Genomic DNA, 23,328 nt, shown 5'->3' on the forward strand with positions numbered 1-23,328 from the left:
TTATCAAGCCCCACTTTAAAACCAGGTAGGTTTCTTGTCCCCACTACTCCTGTTGCATTCCAGAGCCTCACTCCTCTCATGGTCAGGAACCTTCTAATTTCCAGCCTCCGTTTTTTCAGGGTCAGTTTAATCGCCATTAGTTCTTGTGCCAAGATTGTCATTTAGCTTCAGCTGCTCTTCCCCCTCCCTAGCATTTACCCTCCTGCCGTATGTCGAGAGAGCAACTGGATCCCTTCCCCAGATGGGCATAACTACTTCCCCGTAACCAGACAGTACCAGTCGGATTGTCCCTGCTCTGCTAGGCAGGAGGTGCTGACCTGGACTGAGAGTCTATGCCCACATGTCTGGAGCGAATTTATACTCCTCTACTAGGTCACTGCAAAGAAGCCTAGGCCGGATACAGACAGTGCCGAGCTGTGAGCCTGGCAACGACAGGAGTCAAACAGGGCCCTAGAAATGGGGCCACGCTGCAACGTTTCGATTGGGGTGCCAATCCCCCCTCCCAAAGCCTGGGGTCGCTCAGACATCGGGAGTCTGGGTCAGGCCCATCCCGAGGCAGTTCGTCTTCTATCCAAAATAACATCACCGAAATGGCTTTCACCGCCGCACCTGAGCGGTTTCCCTCCCTGAGTCCTGAACACGACAAGGGCTAAATTCTGGCCTGACGTACACCTCCCCTGAGCCACCCCGTTAGCGCCAACGGAACATCCGCACAGAACGAGGTCTAGCGCTCCGGTCCCAGTGATGCTCACATGTAACTCACTGATCCATCCAAGAGTAACCTCCTCCCCTCATGCTGTGTCCACGAAGGGAACAGGACCCACCATGCTGATTGCATCCCTGGTTCCCCCCTTGGGGAAGGGAAAGGCAGAAGGGAGTTTCTAGCATGGGCTGCATTCCTCCCTGTCCCCACAATGGACTCAAACACCCCGCCCAGCTCTCTCGACTCACCGAGCTCTCCTGGGTCTTGCTGTTGTAGCGAACTCTGACGAAGGGATCGGAAGCGCCGTTCCGGTCTTTCCGAGCCAAATCCCTGCGAGAGAGGAGGAATCAGAAGGGCCTTGGCACAAAAGAGCCTCTGACTCGAGCTGGCAACATTTTCCAACGGAAACAGGTCAGTGCAAAATGCAGATTAAGGTCGACCGAAACATTTCGCCAATCGGTGTCGGCCCAGAACCAAACTCATTTTGGACACGGTTCGTTTGGACGTTTTCCAAGTGACTTTTTATTTAGAAATTTCCTTCAGTTTTATTGAAACCAATGTAAAAAACATACAATTAAAAAAAAAAAGCTCAATTTAAATGAAATGTTTCATTTTTGTTGGAAATTTTCAAAAAAAAAAATTTGTTGTGGGTCAACCGGAAACAAACAAAAGAGGTTTTTTTGGAACTGCCACTGAACAAAAAACAAAACAAAAATCAGTTCTTTGCCCAGTTCTGCCTGTTTTAGGGGAACCTGCAAGATCCTCACTCTTCCTACCGAAAGCACAAAGGAACGGGGGCCAGTTTATGGTGCGCACCATAAAGGAATCTGCTACTTAACCAAAGCAACTTTCAAATGCGTGGTCCCTCCTCTGTTACTCCTGGCTGCTGCATGCGTACAGGGCCAGAGGAAGGAAGCGGAACAAGCTGCAAGTCCATAACTGGTGTGAATGTTGATGGGAAGGTGGGGGAGTCACGGATCCAGGGAGGGATCTCCCATGTGCCCGTCAGGGCTAGGAGAGAAGGGCAATAACTTCATTCCCCATGGGCTACCAGCTGCTTCCACAGAGCTCCTGTACGTGTCACACAGGGCTGTGGCGTGAGCAGGAAACGCGGTCCCAGGATCCCTTGGTGGGGTAGGGCCATTGACAGGTGCAGGTCTGGCAGCACTGGGCGATCCAGACTGGGCACCGAAAGCCGCCAGCGGCGTGGTATCCCGGGGTGCCAGCTGTTGCTTGGTAACCAAGGGCTAACTGCAGCTCAGTGTCCCCTGCTCTTTGTATGAGCGCTCGAGGGAAAGCCAACAACAGTGGTGCTTGGGGGAAGACGGGAGAGAACTCCTTTGGGAGCGTCAGGCTAGGCTCCCCCGGTCATGGGAATTGCAGACTGGTCCAATAGCCCGTTTCTGGGAGTGGCCAATATCAGCTGCTTCAGAGGAGTCATCTTTCTAACGCCCATCAGTCAGAGGCTAGCTGGAAGAACGAGAGTTTACATTCCTTCCCACCTTTCTCTTTTCTTTTTTCATCCCCGCTATCGTAACCCTGGAGCTTCTCATTATTCATATATGGCCAATCCCTTTCACCATCCTTCTAAGCTCTTGGCCTCAGTGACATCTTGTGGCAAGGAGTTCCACAGGCCAACTGCACGGTGAGTAAACACTTATTTCTTCATGCGTGTCTGTCAGCGACATTCCTTGTACTTACATTGCAAGACAGAGTGAACAGAAAGGCCAGATCTACCTTCTCTCTATCATTCATTATTGCAGTGTGTCGCCTTGCTCAGGTAAGCAGGCCTCTCTTTCGCGCTCCTTTTTCCAGACCTCTAATCATTCCTGTCGTCTGAGCCCTCTCTACTCCTGTGCTATCCTTTTCAATGTCGCTTGACCAGGGGGGATATATTATTTCAGATAAAGACATGCTACCGATTTATATATCATCATCATGCTAATGTCGGGAATGTGCTTCACTCCAGGCCCGAGGCAGCGTTCTCACTCTTTTGTTGCTTACGGTAACTCGGTTTGATCTCTGGCTAGAGATGCCCTCCCTAGAGGCAACCCCCTTGCTGACTGCGTCTGTGCTTGGTCTCTGCAGACTCAGCGCAGCTGCTGACACTGATGTGTTAGAAGGCGGCATGAAATTGATCAGATTCCAGCAGAATTTGCAGTAGAATTGTCTGATGAAATATTTCTACCAATATGCCTTCTGGCTTTATAACCTATGGAGCCACATACGCCCCCCCAAAGTGCCCTTATTCCCTGCCCCCACACACACACACCCCAGTCAAAATCCAAGCACCACTCCAACTAAGGCTCTCTGTAGCTAGACAAATTATTTCCACATGGGGCACCCCCCATGTCTTTTCAGAGCAGTTCAATGGAACCCTTGTGGTTTTGAAAACACGGCCAGCCCGGTTTATTACCCGCTCTCCGCGGCACTCTTTAGCAAGACAATTCCCGCCCGCTTTAAACTAGACCAAGAGATTATTTCCACCGACGCAGGTTTTCCATGGCAAAGTTCACGTTGCGGGGTGCTGACAAACTGGGAATAAAATGCTTAGGGCCTTCCGTAGGTGTATTTTTAGTCTGGATGGCTTAAAATAAAGGAACGACGGGCCAAGAAAGAACAAAAGCAAAGTCTCAATGGCAGAGCACAGCGTGTGTACGTGTGACCCCCATGACACCCCCTTCATATTCATTTCATTACAGCCGAGTTCGCTCTGCCTCCCACGCGCCAAGCTTTTCCCTGAGATCTAAACACGTCCATGGTTGCGTCAAAGCACTTCCGATCACCTACACGATCCTTTATTAACAAGGCAGAGCTCGGCCGACCCCACTGTTCAGAATTCAAATGGCAGAGATCCCTGTGGGATGTTGCTTTTAACCGGGGTTGATGTGTGCAGGGCTCCAGGGCATTTTATGAAGGATGATTATTTGCCTTAGAGAATTGGCAGGTACAAAGACTAGTGGGGAAGACGCATTTCCACGCAGTCTCTCTGACTCATACGGGCTGGCTCCTCAGCTAGCGCAAATCAACACACTCAGCAGAGCTCCCCAGAAGGAGCGGAGTGACGCCAGGGACAGAAGCTAAAATTAGCCAGACACCCAAACCAGAATCCTCCTCTTTAATTAGGGAATAAAAGAGACTAACGTGTTTCCAGAATCCACAGGGCGGGTCGGAGCCATGTGACCGGTGCCATCCGCATGCAGGGTGAGTCACCGACTGCTAGCCAGGAAAAGCCACCCGCTGCTGCCGGGCTTACGTGTGCAAAGCGTCAAAGCCACACGCAGGGTCGGCCAGTGAGGCGCTTCCCAGAGCGAGTCACAAAAGGGGCTCGTTTGTTTCATGGGGAGTCGCAGGTTCTGGCACTCGCCCCTAGAATTTGCACTCGGCGCTTCCCCCAGGAGCAGGGAGATGGGGGGGGGGCGGGGGGGTTAGCGGACATGGAAAATAATGAAGCCCAATAAAACAATAATGGGGCAGCCCACAGACTCTTTGATGATGCAGTTCAGTGATCGGAGAGGCCAACAGAGCAAAGAGGGGGGCTGCCTTCTCTCCTCCTGCCCCACCAAAGAGGGACTAGACCCACACCCACGGGCTGCGGTCGATATCAGGACCGTAGGTGCTACCACTGTATGAATATTAATTCCTTATTGTTCGTTAATAGAGAAATAATACCACCGCTACCGACTGCTGCTGAGTCCCTGGGTAGGTGCACGCCAGGAATTTGCACTTGGGATGGAGTAGATGAATCACTGCGGACTGAACCAATATCCCAAGCGCACCGTGCCCTGGGGGTTACGTGTCACATAGGACGTGCTGCCTTTCAGATGAAAGAGGCCCTGAGCACTCGTGCTCATTAGGATCCCCTGGGAAGAGAAAGCCCAGGATCCTGACCAGATTCCTCCCTAAATTCCCCCTGCAATGTCACTTGGACAAGAGCAGCCCGCAAAGGGAGGTGTGTCAGGATCCCTGCCCGCAGGCAGGCTGGCTCAGAGCAGGACAGAAGACAGCTAGTATTAGAGATAATCACGCCATGCGGCCGGGCAGACACCAGAAGGAAACTGTGTCCGAATCTCTCCCGTAGGCGTCCTGCTGTACCCTCCCCACGTAGCCCTTGGAACAAGGCTCCTGGGCATTAGACTGACTGCGATTAGAGACCAGCTGGTCATTGCTCTTGTGCAGGGTACTCCCCACAGAGCCAGTGGGAAGGTCAAGAGAGCGAGGGGTGGGGGGGAAATCATGCGGAGCGGAGGGAACTCCACGCAGCTGGCTGGCTTGGGGAAGCGGATTCCCTGCAGCTCCCCGGGGGCTTCTCCTCCCCCCTGTGCCTGGCTGACAGCGCAGGCTGGGCCACGTGGCTGCTCTGAGGGGGCGGACTAGAGAGCTGCCTCAAGGGCATTCTGCTCAAACAGAGCGCTGGCTTCCCATCTGCGCAGCCTTCGCGGGCCACCGAGCCCCGACTAGCTAATGCCTGGGGAGGCTGGTACCCTGGAGCAGCCGCTGGCACAGTCTCGCCCACGCTGCAGCAGCAAGGCCCCCTCGCCAGCCTGGCACGGCCCTGCAATGGCCGAGTCAGGGCCAGACATGAAGTGGTCTCCAGGAGCGGAGCCCAGGCCCCGGGGAGGAAATGGTTACGCAGAGACTGAACTGAGGAAGGAGAGGCCCGTCCTTGGGGTCACTCACCTGGAGCCAGCGGGATGGATCTGGCCCTGCATTTTCGAGTCGCCCAAAGGTCTTGCACACATCAGCCCATTATCCTGCCCCTGAGCGGCGTCTTCACTGCAGAGTTAACCCAGGCTCTTACCCAGGTGTTGCCCTCAGCCCCCCCACACTAAACCCCCTCACAATTCCCTGGGAAAGCACCAGGGAGCAGCTCAGTTCACTGCAGCGCTCAGAGCCATGGGACGGCCCCCCAGAAGTCCTAGTGACTCACCCAGGGGAGCGCAGCACCATGAGCGCCCAGTAACCGGGGCTGCTCACACCCGGGCTGCTCACACCCGGGGCCGATCGCCTGGGCTAACTCCGCAGTGAAGACGTCCCCTTTGTTCCGTGTAGCATGAACCCTCCTCTCCCCGAGGCAGACAGGGCATCCCACACCTCTGCCCGTCTGGGGGGACAGCCCCAGCGGGTGGTACCCAGCCTGAGCACATGCAGCAGAGAGAACGGCAGGTGTCGGAGAAGGGAAAGCCCCGGGCAGTCGGCCTGTCCATCCCCACTCTGCCAGGGAAGAGCCGGCCCTGGCAGACATTCTGCAGTGCTTTGGCCAGCCCGACTCCAGGATGTCTGAACCCACAGGGCTCCCCCCACTTCCCTGGGGACCCTCTTCCACAGCCTAATGTCCAAGGGCAGGAAGCTTTGCCTGATGTTCATCCCCTCCATCCCTCCTAGTGACACCCCTTGGAGCTCCCCGAATAACTCCTTTCTGCCCTGCCATGCACCCCTCCAAGCAGCGCCAGGCACCCCGGCCCCACCTAGTCATTTTCTAGCCAAGGCAACCTTTAGGGCAAAACCAAGACAGCAGTTGCCCACCGGTGGCCCCCGCCTGCACCAGATTCTCTCACAGCCTGTCCCGTTCCTAGCGGCAGGGGGTCTTGGGACTCATTTAACAGGGGCTGTGATGGAGAGAGCTCAGCTGGGTTTGCAGGGAAGATTAACGCCTCATTAGAAACGCCTTTTCAGTCTAGCGCCTGCTATTCTGCCAGCTGCATCAGGGATTCGGACGTGCGTCGGTCGCGTGTGCTGTGCGCACAAGGACAGCCAGGATGGAGCAGACACAGGATCCATCTTGCCCAGTGTCTTGTCCCCAACTGGGGCCCGGAGCAGCCATTGCAGAGGCAGGGACAAGAGACCCCAGAATGGAATAATCTGGTCCCAGGGGAAATTTCGTCCCAGCCCCAGGCACTTACTGGTTGATCTATGGCCTGAAGCAGGAGGAGTTTTAGCCTTTTTAATGGAACTTTCTCAATATCCAGATAAACATCTGATCCTTTTCCAAATCCTGTTAAGCTATTGGCCTCAGTGACATCCTCTGGTAATGAGTTCCACAGGCTAATTATACTCCATGTAATAATAATACGCAGCTCCTATATAGCACTGTCATCAGCAGAGCTCAAAGTGCTTTACAAAGGAGGTCAGTATACTTAGCTCCATTTTACAGATGGGGAAACTGAGGCATAGGGAGGGGAAGCGACTTGCTCAAGTTCACCCAGCAGGCCAGTGGCAAAGGTGGGAATAGAACCCAGGTCTCCTGAATCCCAGGCCAGTGTTCCAGCCACTAGATCACACTGCCTTCCCTGTAACATGACTGGATGTCCCTTTGTTCTTGTTCTACTACACACACCTCTACGAAACCCTCCCCCCCCCCCCCCCCCTTTAGAGCCTTACTGGTACATTGCACCACCCTGAGGTTTTAAAACCCTCCTCCTTTCCAGGCCCCTGATCAGTTTCATTGCTCTTCTCTGGACTCTTCCTGGAGAGCAAAGGGGCGTTAGCAGCCTCCTCCCTGCAGGCCGGTCTCTGCCTTGCTCCACCCCCTTACCTGGCTTCAAACACGCTGCAGCGCAGCTTCCTCGCCGCGTCGCTGCCCAGGAGCTCGATCTGGAGGTGGATTTCCCCCTGCACCTCCTCGTCGGGATCGATTTCGGTCAGGTTCAGCCAGCCACTGTAGCCTAGACACAGAGAGAACAGCTGGTAGAGAAAGCTGTGTGTGCCTCCCTCCCACGGGTTTGTCTGGCCAGGCCCGTTTTCCGCACAGGAAAGCAGGCGTAGAGAGCTTAAGCAACTTACTGACGATCAATCAATGAAGCAGCGACAGGGCCTGCAATAGAACCCAGGCGTCCTGACACGTGGTCCGCCACTCTAACCACTAGGGCGCACTCCCCAGGTCTCCAGCAGCACTGCCTGGATATTAATATCTCGCTCTTATGCAGGGCTTTCCATCAGGAGATCTCAAACCGCTTCACAAGTTTTAATGCATTTCTCCTCCCAACACCCCTGGGAGGCAGGGCTGGGCTGTCCTCCCCACGGTACAGCTGGGGAACTGAGGCATAGAGAGGCTAAGTGACTTGCCCAGGGTCACTCATGAAGTCTGTGGCAGAGCAGGGACTTGACTGCGAGTCTCACAAGGCCTCACTAGACTAGTGCCCAAACCACTGACCCATCACAGTGCCACACAGTCGGCTCACACTACCCCCCACAAGAGAGTGACTGACAGTGAATTTAGTGCTGGCAAAAGGCACCAGGCTTAGAGCCCAAAGTCGTCTCTCTGCAGAGCCCTTCTCCCCAACGAGCCCCACGCCTAACCTGGAGGGAGAGGAGATCTGGATTTCCAGGCCCACTCAGACCCCAGCTATCCCCACTGCCGACAGGTGCCCGTTACTGCGAGCAGTGGCTGGCGGCATGCGCCACGCAGGCCCTGTCCCATAAGAACCGGGCCAGCAGCTCAGTTTGCAGGCGAGGCTGCCAAGCAGCCACCAAAGGGTAACGACATTCAGTCACTGCTGGCCCATACCAGCGGCCTGGCGGGGAAAGGCGCTGTACCCCGTTACCAACCCCCTAAGCCACCCAAAGCCTCTCACTACTAGGGGCAGCAGAGTGGGGCAGGACCCTTTACCTGTATCTTTAGCCTCTCTGGTGTCTAAAAGAGCCAGATAGTTCCCAAGTCCTCACAAATCCGGACAGACCCTCCCATAGGGCAGCTCCCTTCCCTTTTGCAGCCTCCTCTGGGTTGGGCCCAGCTGCCCAGACAGACACACGCAGGAGGGAGGCCAGTGCAGAGTTCCCTCTCCCCACCTCCTCTACCCACGCAGCATTCGCCGCCCTTGCCCAGCTGAGCCAGCCGCTAGATAATAGTAAGCCGAGGACGTGAGCTGCCTACTCAGGGATGAGGGGACTTGGGCAGCCAGAGACCTGCATGACTCATCCCTGATATAGGTGGGAGATTGAGTTCTGACAAAGCTCCCTTTTTGCCAGGAGGAAACACTCTCTGCTCCCTCTTGGCGTGCAGCCCTTCGATCCAGCTCTAGCTCGAACACGGGTGGAAGCGTCAGGAGTACAGGATGGCGCCAGTTTGCACGGAGGACTGGCGGATCACCCGTGGGGTCTGGCAACTTGCAGCTAGGCAGTGCTCAGAATGGGGGGCGCTCTCTGCCCAGACGGAGCGGGTAGAGGCATGGGAGCCTGCTGGAATGAGCAGCTACGCTCCTGCAAGCTAGCCCTTAGCGCGTCCTCTCCGAGTCCCTGCAAAGGCTGCTATTGCTACAGTACATCAGGGGATAGAGATCACACTCACCGACAAAGCACAATGCCAGACGGCGCACCGGGACCCAGGCTGAACTGATCTGGGGCAGCATCTTGCAGACAGACGCTTTGTGTGCAGTGATAATTAGTCGCCGCACATGGCTTGGAGACCGCGCTGATTTACAGGGGGACTGGAATGAGTGACAGCCCAAACCCTAAGTCAAATGCCATTGCATTTGCCACCCCCGTTTCCCGAGGCATTGTGCCCTGGGGATCTGCACAGTGCCCGGCGCAGTCCCGCTGTTTGGGATGCAGCGGCAACATGCAGCATTGACAGGCTGTCGGTTTCACTCCCACCTAGGGGTTGGGGCAGTAGAGGGGTCGTAGTGCTTGAGGGTTCAAATCTACCCTTAGATGCAACCAGGCAAGTCTGTGGCTTTTGATGGGGCTGCGTAAATGGCAGGGGAGAAGCCGCAAGAGAAATTCTGGCTGGCTCAAGTCTGCGCTCGGCTGTGGGGTCGAGTCTGGCTTTCATTTCCACCGGTGCAATCTCCCTGAAGCGGCTCTACAAGCCGCTTTCCATCGTCAGCGCGCCAGGGAACGGGACTGTGCTGTTTCGCGTCTGGCAGCATGCACAGAAACCGCCGGAGCGAGAATCTGCCTTACCCTTCGGATGCGCAGTCAGCACGTCCCGAGTGACACAGACTTTCCCGATAACATCGTCGCGGCTGGGGAAACAAAACAAAGCGCCTCGCAGTGCAGGGGCCGAGCCAACGTAAAACCTCGACACGCCAAACCCCTGCAAACAGCCGGTTCGAATCCCCAGGTCAGAGCCTGACCCTATGGTTCAAGTTCAGGGGTGGAGCTAGCTCGCTTCCTGGTTCAGACATGGACAAGCAGGGCCGGCTCTAACTTTTTTGCCGCCCCAGGCAAAAAAGGAAGAGTGCCGCCCTGCCGTACCCCCCCCCCCATGAGCGCTGCCGAAATCGCCGCCCCCCCCAGCACCACGCCACCCGAAGCCCCGCCCCCCCAGCACCGCGCTGCCCGAAGCCCCGCCCCACTCCAAGCACCGCGCCGCCCTGCTTTGGCCTCAAACCCAAGCCTCATTCAGCCAACCTAGTTCCAAACAGCACTTTCCATCAGCAGGTCTCAAAGCTTTACAGAACAGGTCAGTATCATTATCTCCATTGCACAGATGGGGAAACTGAGGCACAGAGAGGGGAAGTGACTTGGCCAAGGTCAGCCAATAGCAGAGCTGGGAGCAAAACCCAGGTCTCCCAAATCCCAGCACTGTGCTCCACCCGCTAGGCCAGGCTTCCTCCCCATTCCAGCCTGCTCAGGATGCGGCCTCCTTGGCTCACGAATACACAATGCAATTTCCCCTTTAAAGAGCCCAATCCAGAGAGATGTGGAAACACTGCAGCTCCCTGGGAGCCCCCCTTAGCCTGTTGGGATCAGTTTCAGAGAGACGCTGCTGGGCAATCAGCCAAGCCTGTCACCTGGGCACGGGGCCGTCCCCTTCCTGTTTATGGAGACCTGCTTTTTGCTGCTTCCCGGCTCCTCGCGGGGGGGGTAGTCCTTTTCCGGTTAGCTTGACTAAGCTTCCTGATCCAGATCTGCTTGCGATGCTCGGGGGGGCTCCATCGCTCCCCCCCTCCCCATGGTGCACACATGTACGCACCAGCGGTGTACCAGAGCAATGACTAGAGGCTGGCAAGATGGCATCAGTGCTGCTGCTGGGATGGGGAAACCGAGGCACTGAGTGGGGACGTGATATGCCCAAGGTGACCCAGTGACAGAGCCGAGACCCAGTCCAGTGTTCTGTCCACTGGAACACACTGCCTCCCTCCATCCTGCCAGAGGCTATCAACACACTGCTTTGGAGAGGGAACGTGGCAGCCTGTCCAAATTATTCTTCCCCTGTGTTGCGGGCACAATGTGTGTGTTATTGTAGGGTCACCGGGGAGCTGGTTTGCTACTGTGTGGCTACTGGCACTGCACACGCTGTTGTGTTACTGTAGGGTTGCTTAGGAGTGCTGGTTTGTTATCGTAGGGTTGTGGGCAGGTGCGAGGTGCCATTCTCTGAATCCTTTGTTGTGAGAAATAAATTCCCATAAAAAGTTACACACACTTAGCAAATTCTATGTGTGCGCACACAAAGGCAGGCCCCATTGGGCGGACAGTGCAGATCTGCACCCTCTAGGTTTGAACGGCTTATCCTCTTCCATTCCCACTTGATTGTGTCCACTCTTGTGCATCAAGCGGACAAGGGGTTTCCTCTTCCATGACCATGGGGTAACCGCTCATCTGGAGTTTCCTCTCCCACGTGTTAACCGGTGCTCCCAGCGCAACACCGAACAGCCAGCCCCTTTGGCATCCGACGCTGGACCAGCATCTGTGCCCTCAATTACCGGTGTGCAGCCTGCAGGGGGGTTTGGCCCTCTGTCTTCCTGACATTCAAGGAGAGAGAATCAGAAACGAGGCCATCTCACCCTGCAGGGACCCCATCCCATTGTTCCAGCCCCCCCCAGGCTAGGCCATTGTTCTCCAGCTGATGGTGATTATCTGAAATGCTCTGCAGGCAGCTAAGTGAGGAGCTTGGTTCTGGAGTGGCTGATCTCCAGGGGAGCCAGAGACCTTCCCACATGGCTGAGGCTTCAGCTCCTCCATCTGCATCGCCAGCAGGAGGCATCGGGCAGCTCCTAGGATGGGGGAAAAACCCCTCACCTCATTCACAGCTAGCAGCCCGAGAGCCAAACACATTCCATGCCCCACTCTGGCCAAGGAGTGTAGGAAGCACATTGTGCCCAAGACAGGGAAAGCCTTAAATTCCTACAGACCCTACTAGAAGTAAGGATGTTTTCATTCCTAGGCAGCTTTGGGGCCCAGTAGCTGAAAGCAAGGGGCTCACAAGAAGCCCCTCAATTGGTGGGACAGCCCTGATGCACTTTCCCTCCACTGAGGTCAACGAAATGAGGATCTGGGCCCGAGGCGGCTGGTAGTTCTTAGTCCAGCCCAGAAATCACTGCAGTGGAAATGCCCTGTTTTACATGCATCGCCATTCAGGACTGCCCATCTCTCTCACAGAGCCGGGCACCACTGCAGTGAGCCCACCCTGCCCCTCCTCTGGGCGCCCATGCCAGCCGAGTTTGCACAGGACGCGGGGGAGTTTCCCTTCAGGAGCCTCTCTCCATGGAGCCGAGGATTCCAGCAGGAGGAGGGGGTCTCCAATGCCCCGTGGCAGTCAGACACATGCTGGCGTATTCAGCACGGAGGGCAGCCTGTGAATTAAGCAGTGGAAGGTTCTGAAACGATTGTTTTTCGCCTTCCCCGATGCAGCAGTGATGGTGCTGAGGGTTTGGCCTCTCCTGGCTTCAGTTTTATTTGGATTTTTTCCACCCCTCCTTCTCAGAGGGGGTCAGAGGAGGGAGCAGCAAGTCAGCAGAACCCGCCAAGTCAAACACAGATCGGTCATTTCTCTTCCCTAGTTCCTTGCAGTTGAAGATGGTCTTGTGGCTAAGGCACTGTGGATACCTGGGAGGTTCAATGGCCTGACCTGTCACTGAGTCCGTGTGTGACCTTGGGCAAGTCACTTGATCTCTCTGTGCCTCAGTTTCCCATCTGTTAATGAAGGGGTAACAGCACTTCCTGGGCCTTGTCTGTTTGGAGTGTAAGCTATTTAGGGCAGGGACGGTAAGTACGGGTCTAGCACAGTGGGGGCCTCCTGGTGCTACTGTCCTACAAACAAACAACAACAATACTAATGTCTAGAGAGATCTGCCATGGATACGTCCCAAGGCTAAAGTCTCATCCTGGGGAGAGTCAGGGCTAACTCCTCTGAAGGCAGCGGAGCTGCACCGGTGGGAGTGAGGAGAAGAGTCGGAGAGGCGTCTACATCATACCTGAGTGCATCTTCATCCATCACGTAAAAGGAGACGCTGTGGAAGGTGGGAGGCAGATGGACCTCATATTCCTCCCCCCAGAATGGGGATAACGTCTTCCAGACCGTGGCCGTCCTGGAGGGAAGAGGGTCCCTTTAATCACAAGTCATTACCGGGAGCGTGGGTACCCGTCTCCCAAACAACCATCCGCTACTCATTGATATGTACCTCCTCTAGACACCTACCTGAGGTCTTCTGCAGTAGACATCGCAGTCGTTTCCAAGTACTTGTATAGGGACAGGGAGACACCAGCTTCCTCATGCAACAAAGCCCCACGTGAGGTGTTCTCCCAAGCTCTCCTGACCATTCATGGTCATTGAGGGTCTGTCTACGCTGCAGTGGCAGCCCAGGGTTAGGAGAACTCGAGTTAGCAGACCCTGAGTTTGTTAACCTGGGGTTTGAGTGTCTACACTCAGTTGTAACCTCAGGTTAGGAACTGTGGAGCCCTGGGTCCCAACCTGGGGCTCCAGTGAGGACCCTGCCTTATGCGGGCCTGAGCCCAGCCCCTCATATCCCAGACTTCCCAGTGCCCTCCCAAAAACGTGGCTGCTCTAGCCCTTTGTTCATGGTGCAGTGTGGGAAAACTTGACTGTCCAGAAGACAAAGGAAGTTGGCCCGTGGAATTGTGGGATACTTTTGACAAACTCCCAGAGCATGAGTCCAGTGGGGCTGCAACTACACTGCAAAACTCAGGGCTTGAAACTTGGGTCCCAGCTTGATTCAGGTTCAGCTCCTCCACCCCTGAGGGGTCCTGGGTCTGAGCCCTGGGTTAGTGCGATTTGTGTGTAGTTGGAAGGGGGGTTAGACTTGAGCCGGTGTTCGAACCCTGGGCTTACACTGCAGTGTGGACATAGCCTCAGGGACCCAGGGCATGTCTCCATAGTAGTGTGTCCTAGCCAGACTCCAGTTCCCCCTGAACTTTCATTTGGATACACTACGGGCTCTCAACCTTGGGGGTCAAAAATCAGGTTTTAGCAGAGTATGCCGAGCGGCTCTTTCTTTATGGTTAGAGGAGCTTGAGGGAGCGGGAGGATCCTGAAACTTCTCTCTATTGTAATCACGGCATGGAAAAATTTGAGACCCCACCAGATGACCACCTTCTGACTCACTGTCTGTCCTAAACCACGCTCCGATGCGAACAGCTTTTGGTCACTACTAACCTGGGGCTGGGGATTATCAGCGACCTCGCAGCAAAAGGATTTGAGTGTGACTATCAACAGCAGCCTCCTGTCTACACTAGTTAAAAAAAAATAATAAAGCGCCTTTTTAAAATGTGATCGCTAACACATACTAAAGTCCTAGTGCAGACAGGGCGAGCTGTAAGCTCCAATACGGGTTAGCTGGTCCGGGTCCCAGTGCAGAGCCAAGTTAGCTGGTTGAACTTAACTCGAACGCGTTAAACTTGCCCGGTCTACACTAGCATTCTATCACCGGTTAGCCATCGCACTTGAACAGCACACGTCTCAGCCTTTAGCGCTGGCTTGTCATGGATCGCTGGGAAACAAAACCTCAAGTTCATGTCCCCTCTGCTCCGAACACAGGAGAATAAAAAGCAATGTCTGCTGGAGAGGATATGAGACAAACAGGAGATGGGAAATAGCTCCTTCTTGTTTACAGAACCAGCTTGGGGAGGGGTGGGAGTTGACAGTTCTACCAGCGGTTCCAAGATCAACATGACATTAATCTCTAATCAGGAGGAGGAAAAATTCATAACCTCCCTAACGGTCATTTCACATGGGAAGGAAACGTCTCTCTGATCACTGGCTCCTAACATCCTAAAACCACAGCAAACTTTTTTTTAATATATGGCAAATATTGTAAACTGCGCCAAGCTGCACGGAGCTCGGGATTAGTCCCCCGCTGGCTTTTCAAGTTTCAGAATATACATGTTACACATGGAACACACATTCTAGAGGTGCAGAAGAAATCAGCGTTTGCTCCAGGGAGCACTTCAAGGGAAAAAACAACAAAAAAAGCCAAACCAGGACCCCAGATCCTTAGCGGTGTCAATTGGCCTAACTTAACTGATGTCAGCAGAGCTAAGCGGATTTACACCAATTGAGGATAGAGTCTGTGACGGGTTGGATCACAGAAACCCCCTTGAGAGCTGCCACCTGATGTGCAAAGACTACCACTGCTCCTGTTTTTCCTGCCAGCTCAGGACTCCAGCACCCTGTCTTGCTGAGCCAGACACTCCTGTCTGCTCCAACACAGACCCAGGGTCTGAATCACTTGTCCCAAAGCTGCAAGTTTACCTGAAAACAGCTCACAGAAGTGTGCTTGTCCTTAGCACTCAGATGCCCAACTCCCAATGGGGTCTAAACCCAGATAAATCCGTTTTACCCTGCATAAAGCTTATGCAGGGCAAACTCATAAATTGTTCGCCCTCTATAACACTGATAGAGAGATATGCACAGTTGTTTGCTCCCCCAGGTGTTGATACATACTCTGAGTAAATTACTAAATAAAAAGTGATTTTATTAAATACAGACAGTAGGATTTAAGTGGTTCCAAGTAGTAACAGACAGAACAAAGTAAGTCACAAGCAAAATAAAATAAAATGCGCAAATCTATGTCTAATCAAACTGAATACAGATAATCTCACCCTCAGAGATGCTTCAGTAAGTTTTTTCTCAGACTGGACACCTTCCAGGCCTGGGCACAATTCTTTCCCCTGGTACAGCTCTTGTTCCAGCTCAGGTGATAGCTAGGGGATTCTTCATGATGGCTCCTCTCCCCCTTTGTTCTCTTCCACCCCTTTATCTATATCTATATCTATATCTATCTTTTGCATAAGGCGGGAACCCTTTGTCCCTCTGGGTTTCCACGCCCCCCTCACTGGAAAAGCACCAGGTTAAAGATGGATTCCAGTTCAGGTGACATGATCACATGTCACTGCAAGACTTCATTGCCCACTTGCCAGCACACACATATACAGGAAGACTAACAGGTAAACACAGCCATCTGCAGACAATGGTCCTTGTTAATGGGAGTCATCAAGATTCCAAACCATCATTAATGGCCCACACTTTACATAATTACAATAGGCCCTCAGAGTTATATTTTATATTTCTAGTTTTAGATACAAGAGTGGTACATTGCTACAAATAGGATGATCACATTCAGTAGATTATGAGCTTTGTAATGATACCTTACAAGAGACCTTTTGCATGAAGCATATCCCAGTTGCATTATATTCACCTATTATCAAATTTTTATAAAACTATCCCAGTTACATTATATTCACTTATGTTTTTATAAAACCATATAGACTGCACAACATCACAGAGTCTGCACAGAGAGAGAGAGAGCGTGAGCGAGACCACGCGAACGAGCATTAGAGAGCGCAAGCAGATGAGTCAGTTACCTGATGATCGCTTCATTGTCGATTTTCACGATGCAGTAAGGGTCACTGCTGCCCGTGCTGCAAAACAAAGACAAAATGCCCATGTTAGCACAGACTTCACTGCCCAGGGAATTTCTAACCACAGTTGCTACAAGGGAAAGAAGGCACCCAGCTTTCATTCTTCAGTCACAATGGCCTTTCCCTCCTATGCAAGTCACGGTCCACTTGTCTAAGGGTACGGCTATCCTGCCAAAATAACACCGGGGCAGCACGTCTCAGAGCCCAGGTCTACAGACTTGGACTCATGCTATGGCTTTAAAAAGATCAGTGTAGACGTTCCCCCTCGGGCTGGGGTTTGGGCTCCGAAACCTGGCGGGGGTAAGGGAGGGGGGAGTGTCTCAGAGCCCAAGCGGGAACGTCTACATGCCTGTCTTTAGCACTGAAGCGTGAGCCTGTAAACCCCAGCTCCGAGATTCACTGCTGGGTGGTTTATTTTGCAGTGTAGACGTATCCTTAGAGTGCTAGCAGCAGGCTTCCAGAGGCATGTTGTGTTAGGGGAGGGGAGACTGTTTATTAGTTTTTGTGGGGGGGTTAATCTCATGGTTTTTAAGCCAATCTCATGACTTTCTCGAGGCCTGACTCATGGTTTTTGAATGCTCACAGTCGGCAGTTCTGGGCCTCTAAGGAAGGGCTGATACAATCACACAGCAAGTATCAGCTCTTTTTTGGGACAGCGGGAGGTAAAATCCATGTACTGCCTTCCCTGCTATACCCACCCTTCCCAGCTCCAGAACAGCTCTTCTAGACCTGATCTTAGCAGGGCGATCTAGGTCCTACTGCGATGCAAAAAATAAACAAACGAATCGGAGCAGCTCAGACAGGCTATTTCTCTGAGACCCAAATGGAGCAGGCATGTCAGCTAGGCACCAGTCATTGGCACCCTAAGCTCACTAGGAAATAAAATGAACCAAAGAGTCCTGTAAACCAAGGGAAGTGAGTGGTGGATTCTCCATCTCTTGAAGTCTCCAAATCAAGACTGGTGCCATTCTGGAGGCTTTCGTCAAACACAAGGTACTAGGTGAAAAAAACTGGCCTGTGTAGGTCAGACTACCTGGTCCAATGGGACATTCTGGCCTTAGAAATCTATGCAAGCACTTTCACCCGATAGCGTCTGGACTGAACAGAAATAAGAACGGATCCAGGATGGGGGATGGTCAGGCGCGAAGGAAATAAATCTTAGAGCCTGGCTTCCTTGTAAACACAGAAGTGCGTGGCTGGGAATCTCTCAGTCCTTCTGGCTACCAAGAAGTTTCCCTCTTTCCAAAACAGGGGTGGAAAACCCCCCGCTCTATCACCGGATCTGAGCACGTCCAACTTCCCCCATCCGGCGCTGGCTGTTTGCGACCAGTCGGCTCGAGCCAGAGTGACTTAGTGCTGCTGGAGATGCAGCTGCTTCCTGCAGCGGCAAGGCAGGAGAAAGAAGAAACAGTTGGACCCCGCCCCGCTCCCCCAAGTTCTGGGGGGCTCAGAGAACGCCACCGACCGGGTTCTTCCTCTCCTTCCCCCACTGGGCAAACTGCATGGGGAAGATAAGATCTGTGATATTTCCTTGACTTTACCTTGTGCCAACATTGAACCCAGGTGTCCTGAGAACTAACTCCAGGAGGCCCAGCGCCACCCCTCATCATAGCCAACGCTCTCAGTCTGGCATATGGGTCCCGTAGCACATCCAGCTACTCTCAACCCATGCCCCACACACGTTCCTAACAGCCACAAAAACTCCCATAGCTCCCCGGGGATGGGCTTTAGGGAGCTTTCCGCACATCCTGGAGGAGGGACATCCTTATGCCCCGAAGGAGGAAGTCCCAGTGGTCTGGGTTTGGGGGGGTTAATTTCCAGCCAGGAAGGCACACTGACCGGGTGCTGACCCGACAACCCAAACGTCTGGAGTTAGGTGGTGCTGGCCTGAAAGCGACTTCTAGGTCAAGGAATAGACTAGATCCTTCTGGCACGCAGACTCAAGGTCTTTAAGGCACAGAACTCAAAGGGAAAAAGGAGAGCACTGACCAGCGCAAGCAGCTGCCAGAAAACCGGCAAGGTTAGGATCCATCGGTCAGTGCCCTCCAAGGTTTGCGTCACGGCCGGAATTCCCACTCAACAGATCAGCATGGAGGGGAAAAAAATAGCCCACCAAGCGCTAATAGTGCTTCTCTAGCTCGGTGGCTTCGAGGGTCGAGATTTCAGGCAGGTCCTTACCACAACTGTGCTGCAGATATCCAGTCAAAACAATTTGCTTAGGACTAGATGCTCTTCATTAGGAAAAGGACATGGCATGAACCTACCAGCCCATAAACAAAAGGCTGCCCAGCTCAGAGGAAGCGGAAGAGGAGAGGAGACCTTTCATGCCTCGGCCGCTGGCTCACAGATGGCCCAGATCAGGACTGACTGAAAGCCACTCCCGTTTGACAGCTGCATGGGCCCCTCTGATCAACGGAGCTGGGGGATCTCCTCCAAGCTGTATTTGACCCAGGGACGGTGGGGTTTCATTGCACAAGCATGTCCAGAAGTTATTCTGCAAGACTGCCCTGGTGGCCTAGAGCCATGTGGGGAATCCCAGGCAGATTCTGCATCCAGCCTGCTCTGTGGCAAAGTCCTCAGATAGTCTTATGCAAACCCTGCCCAATGGGGTCTTTGGCAACGCGCTGCAGATCGAGGGGCTAACGCTGGATTCCTCCCAGCTCTGGGTTAAGGAGAACTCCGTTCAGCCTTGGACTGAGCCTGGTGATCTCAAGCCAGCCCGTGCACAGTCCTCTGTTTCCCAGCACAACTCAGCCTCCGTCTGGCCTGGGGCTGGAAAGGGCGTTCTGTGTTCAAAACAGGGCTCTTTAAAGAGGTGCGGACACCGATTCCAGTCTCAAGGTAACCAGGGTCGACAGCTCTTCGCAGCACCCCAGGGACGGCAGTGCTAACCAGACCACGGTCACGCCAAGCTCTTGTGGCCAGGAAACGCAGCGCTACCTGCTGGCAACAAAGATCTTTACTTCTCCTTCCAGCAGCTCTGGCGAGGGTGTCTGTCCTGGCAGCTCTCCAGGGAGAAAAGGATTCCCAGTGTTACTTGCTGTTAAAACAAAGGGAGCCAGGCAAGGCCCCGAGGACCCAGGACAGGTGGAGCAGCTATTCCAGGCTGCCAGGGCTTTCTATTTCATCCGGAATCGATCCTACTCTGTGAGCTCCGGGGACGTGCAATCATCCGGCACAGCGTCTGTGGTCCCCGCCGAGTGGGTGTGGAGTACGCTAGGGCCCCACCACTACCCATCTTCTCAAAGGGCACCCCTGTGCTGCAGGCACAACAGCGCCTCCTTCTGGCCTCCACCAGGCAGCTACAGCCCCCCCACACCACACCCTCTCCTGCAGGCTGCCTCTCCGCTGACCAAGCAGGGAGAGGAGCAGATCTAGACAAGGTGGTAAAGAGGCTGGTGCCACTCCGCTCCCACCATCACGGCCATGGGGAGAGATTCCCATAAGGGTGTAGCATAGCCAAGGAGGGGAAGAGTTTGGGGGAAACCAGCACAAGTGCCCAGATACCATGGTGATGGTCACCGGACAGAAAAGGCACATGCTATGGGCCTGACCCAAAGCTCATTGACTTCAATGGGCTTTGGATCAGGCCTATTACAGGGTCTGGGCAGGGAGAAACCAGGTGGAAAGAGCCACGTGTCCCGGTGTGCTGGACATGGTCACCCAAAGGGAGGCTAGAGGTCAAAGCAGGACCCTGACTGAGGGGAAACAGGGCGAGGAGACCCCCCCCCCGCCCCCACTGCTATGCAGCACCATGCTGGCTTGGGGCCTGGAGCAAGCGTAAAGCTGGGAAAGGCCAGTGGTAAATGCAGCCTCTTTGGCACATTTGCTGTTTTGATGAAGTTTCCAATCAAAGGAAGGAACGGGGGCGGGGGGGGACCCAAACACGGCATTCTGCAGAACTGTCTGAATGATTTGCAGCTGGAGCAACAATTCCCCTGGCCAGCGGAAAGGTTAATTCTGCCAAGGAGCGTTAAGTGGCTGATAGACTAAAAACAAACCTTAGTCGCAGGCAGGGTTCGGGCCTCTGCTTTTATGCTAGGTTCAGTTTTTTGCCCTCAGGTGCTGTCTGCCACAAACTTACTCCCCAGAATAGCAAAAGCTGCCGTTTGGGGGAGCGGGGGCCGGGGGGGGGGAAGAGGAGAAGGAATGGGGGGGGGGACTAGTAGTCAGAGCGCTAAGGGAACCCACATCAGTTCAGCAGGACTGGTCTGGAAGCAGCCATGGTGGAAGCCCGAAGGCAGACAGCTCGCCGGTTCTGGTGGCCATTTTCAGTACCGTACGAATGCGCTGGGGGGGGGAGAAGAGCTATCTACGCCGTTGCTCGCACCCGCGCCACTGAGCTGGGCATGGTCCTAGAGCAGTGGTGGGTAGACGTGGGTTTAGTCTTACTGCGGTTTCGTTTCCTCATCTGTTTAGCATGTTTGGTGCTTCACACCCATCTCAGAGCGGGGTGGGGCGGCTGAACGCAGCAGGGCGCCATTTTCAACGCCTTGCCTGAAGTTGCAGCAGCTAAATCTGTACTGAGGCACCCATGGTATGGGTACCTACGTGCCACTTTAGATAATGAAATGATTAAACTGTGGAACTCACTGCTACATGAAATCATTGAGGCCTAGACTGAAAGGGATTGAATATTAGTATGGATAAGTAAAAACAATAATTCTGAAAGTATCTCTAATTATTAGACCAAGATGAGACCTAATATGGGGATAGATTTTCCCACATCCGCTACTGTGGGCCTCTTTCTTACACCTTGCTCTGAAGCATCTGGTACTGGCCAATGTCAGAGACAGGTTACTGGACTGGATGGACCAGTCTGGCAATGCCCATGTTCTTCCCAAAGCTGGCCCCTGAGATAAAGAGCCCTTCTTTTTGTCCTGTTACCAGCACCATTTTCCCTGCTCCCGCCTCACTTACATTCTCTGTTATTATTTGACAACACATTTTCCAAAGCAATTTCATTTTACGGGGAGCTGATAATTTGAATGTGTGTGTTTTGCTGGAAGGAATTTCAGGTTGCTAAGAAAGTGTTTCTCCCAGCATTTCAATGAGCTACAACTGCATTCTGGACAGGTTTTAAAATGAAATCAGTGGATCAAATTCTGTTAAATATATGCCACTGCTGACAACATTTCCTGCCTTAGACAAACTATTACGTACGTGGGGAATACATGTAGGGAATGTCAGATATGGGCAAACTAGTCTGTAGATTGTTTCTTTACATACTCCAGGTTAGATATTAAGGACCAGCTCCTAGCTGGTGCAAACCATTTATCAATTTACATCACTTAAGTGTCCGCCCCTAGATCAGGGGTGGGCAAACTATGGTCCGGGGGCTGCATCAGGCCCTTCAGACGTTTTAATCCCGCCCTGGAGCTGCCCTTATCAAACCTTTTGTTTCAACAACCGTGAAACAAAATAAAATATTAAATATGATCATATTTAGAATATCAAAGCCAAAACAAGAGTCCAAATGAAACAAGAACATGGAAATCAACCCATTTTGAAATTTTTTTCCATTGAAAGTTGTGTCAAGATCAACATGCTCTCGCTAATCATTCTGATTTCAACCCAATGGCATTTTCCAACTCTTCCAATATTTCTCGGCCAGCGCCAACAACTAATGAATCAGACAGTCCTGGGAACCATTCGGCTCACTGCTCCAGAGAACGGCGGAGAGGAAGGATGGTTCAGTGGTTATGGTGCTAGCTGGAGACCAGAGTTCAACTCCCTGTGTAACCTTAGGCAAGTCATGGCCTTACGCTACAGAGCTTAGGGTGTGAAAAATTCCAACCTAACCCCCACTGTAGACGTGGCTAAGTCGACGGAAAATTCTCCTCTTGACCCAGCTCCGTCTACACTGTGCCACAGCATGAACTACGGAGTTGTGAATTGCAGAGAGCACCAAAGAGGTGCACTCTAACTGCCCTGCAACGACAAGGTACCTACTTCATGTTAACCCTTAGCTACCGCTGCTTGGAGAGGCGGCTTCCTACAGCAATAGAAAAAACCCTTCCACTGGGTTGGGGCCATATAAGCACCTCAGAAAGATCCTGGTTGAGCAGGCATTTCATCTGAACGGAGGAAAGCAATCCAAAAAAGGTTGCTGCAGAACAAGGTAGCACAAGAGGGGCCTGACCGACCGTAGCTGGAGAGAGGCCATTTCTAGGCTTCCTCCCAGCAGGTTTTAACGTCCCATTGTTTATGGGAAGCCATAGATCCTCAGGGGAGGCTGACAGTTTTATAATGAAATGCCAAGGTTGAGTTGTGTGCATAGCTTGCAGTGCTGGAAACTTCCCCTTCTGGGGGGGTGTTAATCATTGCTGAAGCTAAATGACCCAGGACTTCTGGCTGAGGCTGGGAATCAAAGCACCACTAAAAAGGTGGCAGTGGCTCCTTTTGCCTTGATGGTTTTTCCACCATTAACTCTAAGGATGCTGGTGTTTTCCTGACTGCCAGGAGGATGGCTGCTTAACAGGACAAAGGAGCAGTCCTAAAAAATAAGAGCGTCATGTTTTCTTTATAAGGCCCCAAAGCCCCCTGACTTACCAAGAAAACAGAACTAAAACCCAGGTTAAAGGGAGCAGAAGCAGGAATCATAGAATCTCAGGGTTGGAAGGGACCTCAGGAGGTCATCTAGTCCAACCCCCTGCTCAAAGCAGGACCAATTCCCAACTAAATCATCCCAGCCAGGGCTTTGTCAAGCCGGGCCTTAAAAACCTCCAAGGAAGGAGATTCCACCACCTCCCCAGGTAACGCATTCCAGTGCTTCACCACCCTCCTAGTGAAATAGTGTTTCCTAATATCCAACCTAGACCTCCCCCACCACAACTTGAGACCATTGCTCCTTGTTCTGTCATCTGCCACCACTGAGAACAGCCGAGCTCCATCCTCTTTGGAACCCCCCCCCCACCCTCAGGTAGTTGAAAGCAGCTATCAAATCCCCCCTCATTCTTCTCTTCTGGAGACTAAACAATCCCAGTTCCCTCAGCCTCTCCTCATAAGTCATGTGCTCCAGACCC

The 23,328-nt window shown here is 53.2% G+C and overlaps 1 protein-coding gene across 1 annotated transcript in view; it reads right to left on the reverse strand.

The window, feature by feature from the left end:
- LOC135890780 (ras GTPase-activating protein 4-like) overlaps window positions 1-23,328 on the reverse strand; it is a 47,604-nt gene that overhangs the window by 15,578 nt on the left and 8,698 nt on the right. The window contains exons 2-6 of the mRNA XM_065418203.1: window positions 16,247-16,303; window positions 12,841-12,954; window positions 9,605-9,666; window positions 7,239-7,368; window positions 952-1,033 (exon numbers count right to left, since the gene is read on the reverse strand). Coding sequence (XP_065274275.1) covers window positions 952-1,033; window positions 7,239-7,368; window positions 9,605-9,666; window positions 12,841-12,954; window positions 16,247-16,303 — 445 coding nt within the window. The remainder of the gene's footprint in view (window positions 1-951; window positions 1,034-7,238; window positions 7,369-9,604; window positions 9,667-12,840; window positions 12,955-16,246; window positions 16,304-23,328) is intronic.

This window comes from Emys orbicularis, chromosome 17 (assembly GCF_028017835.1).
Source record: "Emys orbicularis isolate rEmyOrb1 chromosome 17, rEmyOrb1.hap1, whole genome shotgun sequence".
Taxonomy (NCBI): domain Eukaryota; kingdom Metazoa; phylum Chordata; order Testudines; family Emydidae; genus Emys; species Emys orbicularis.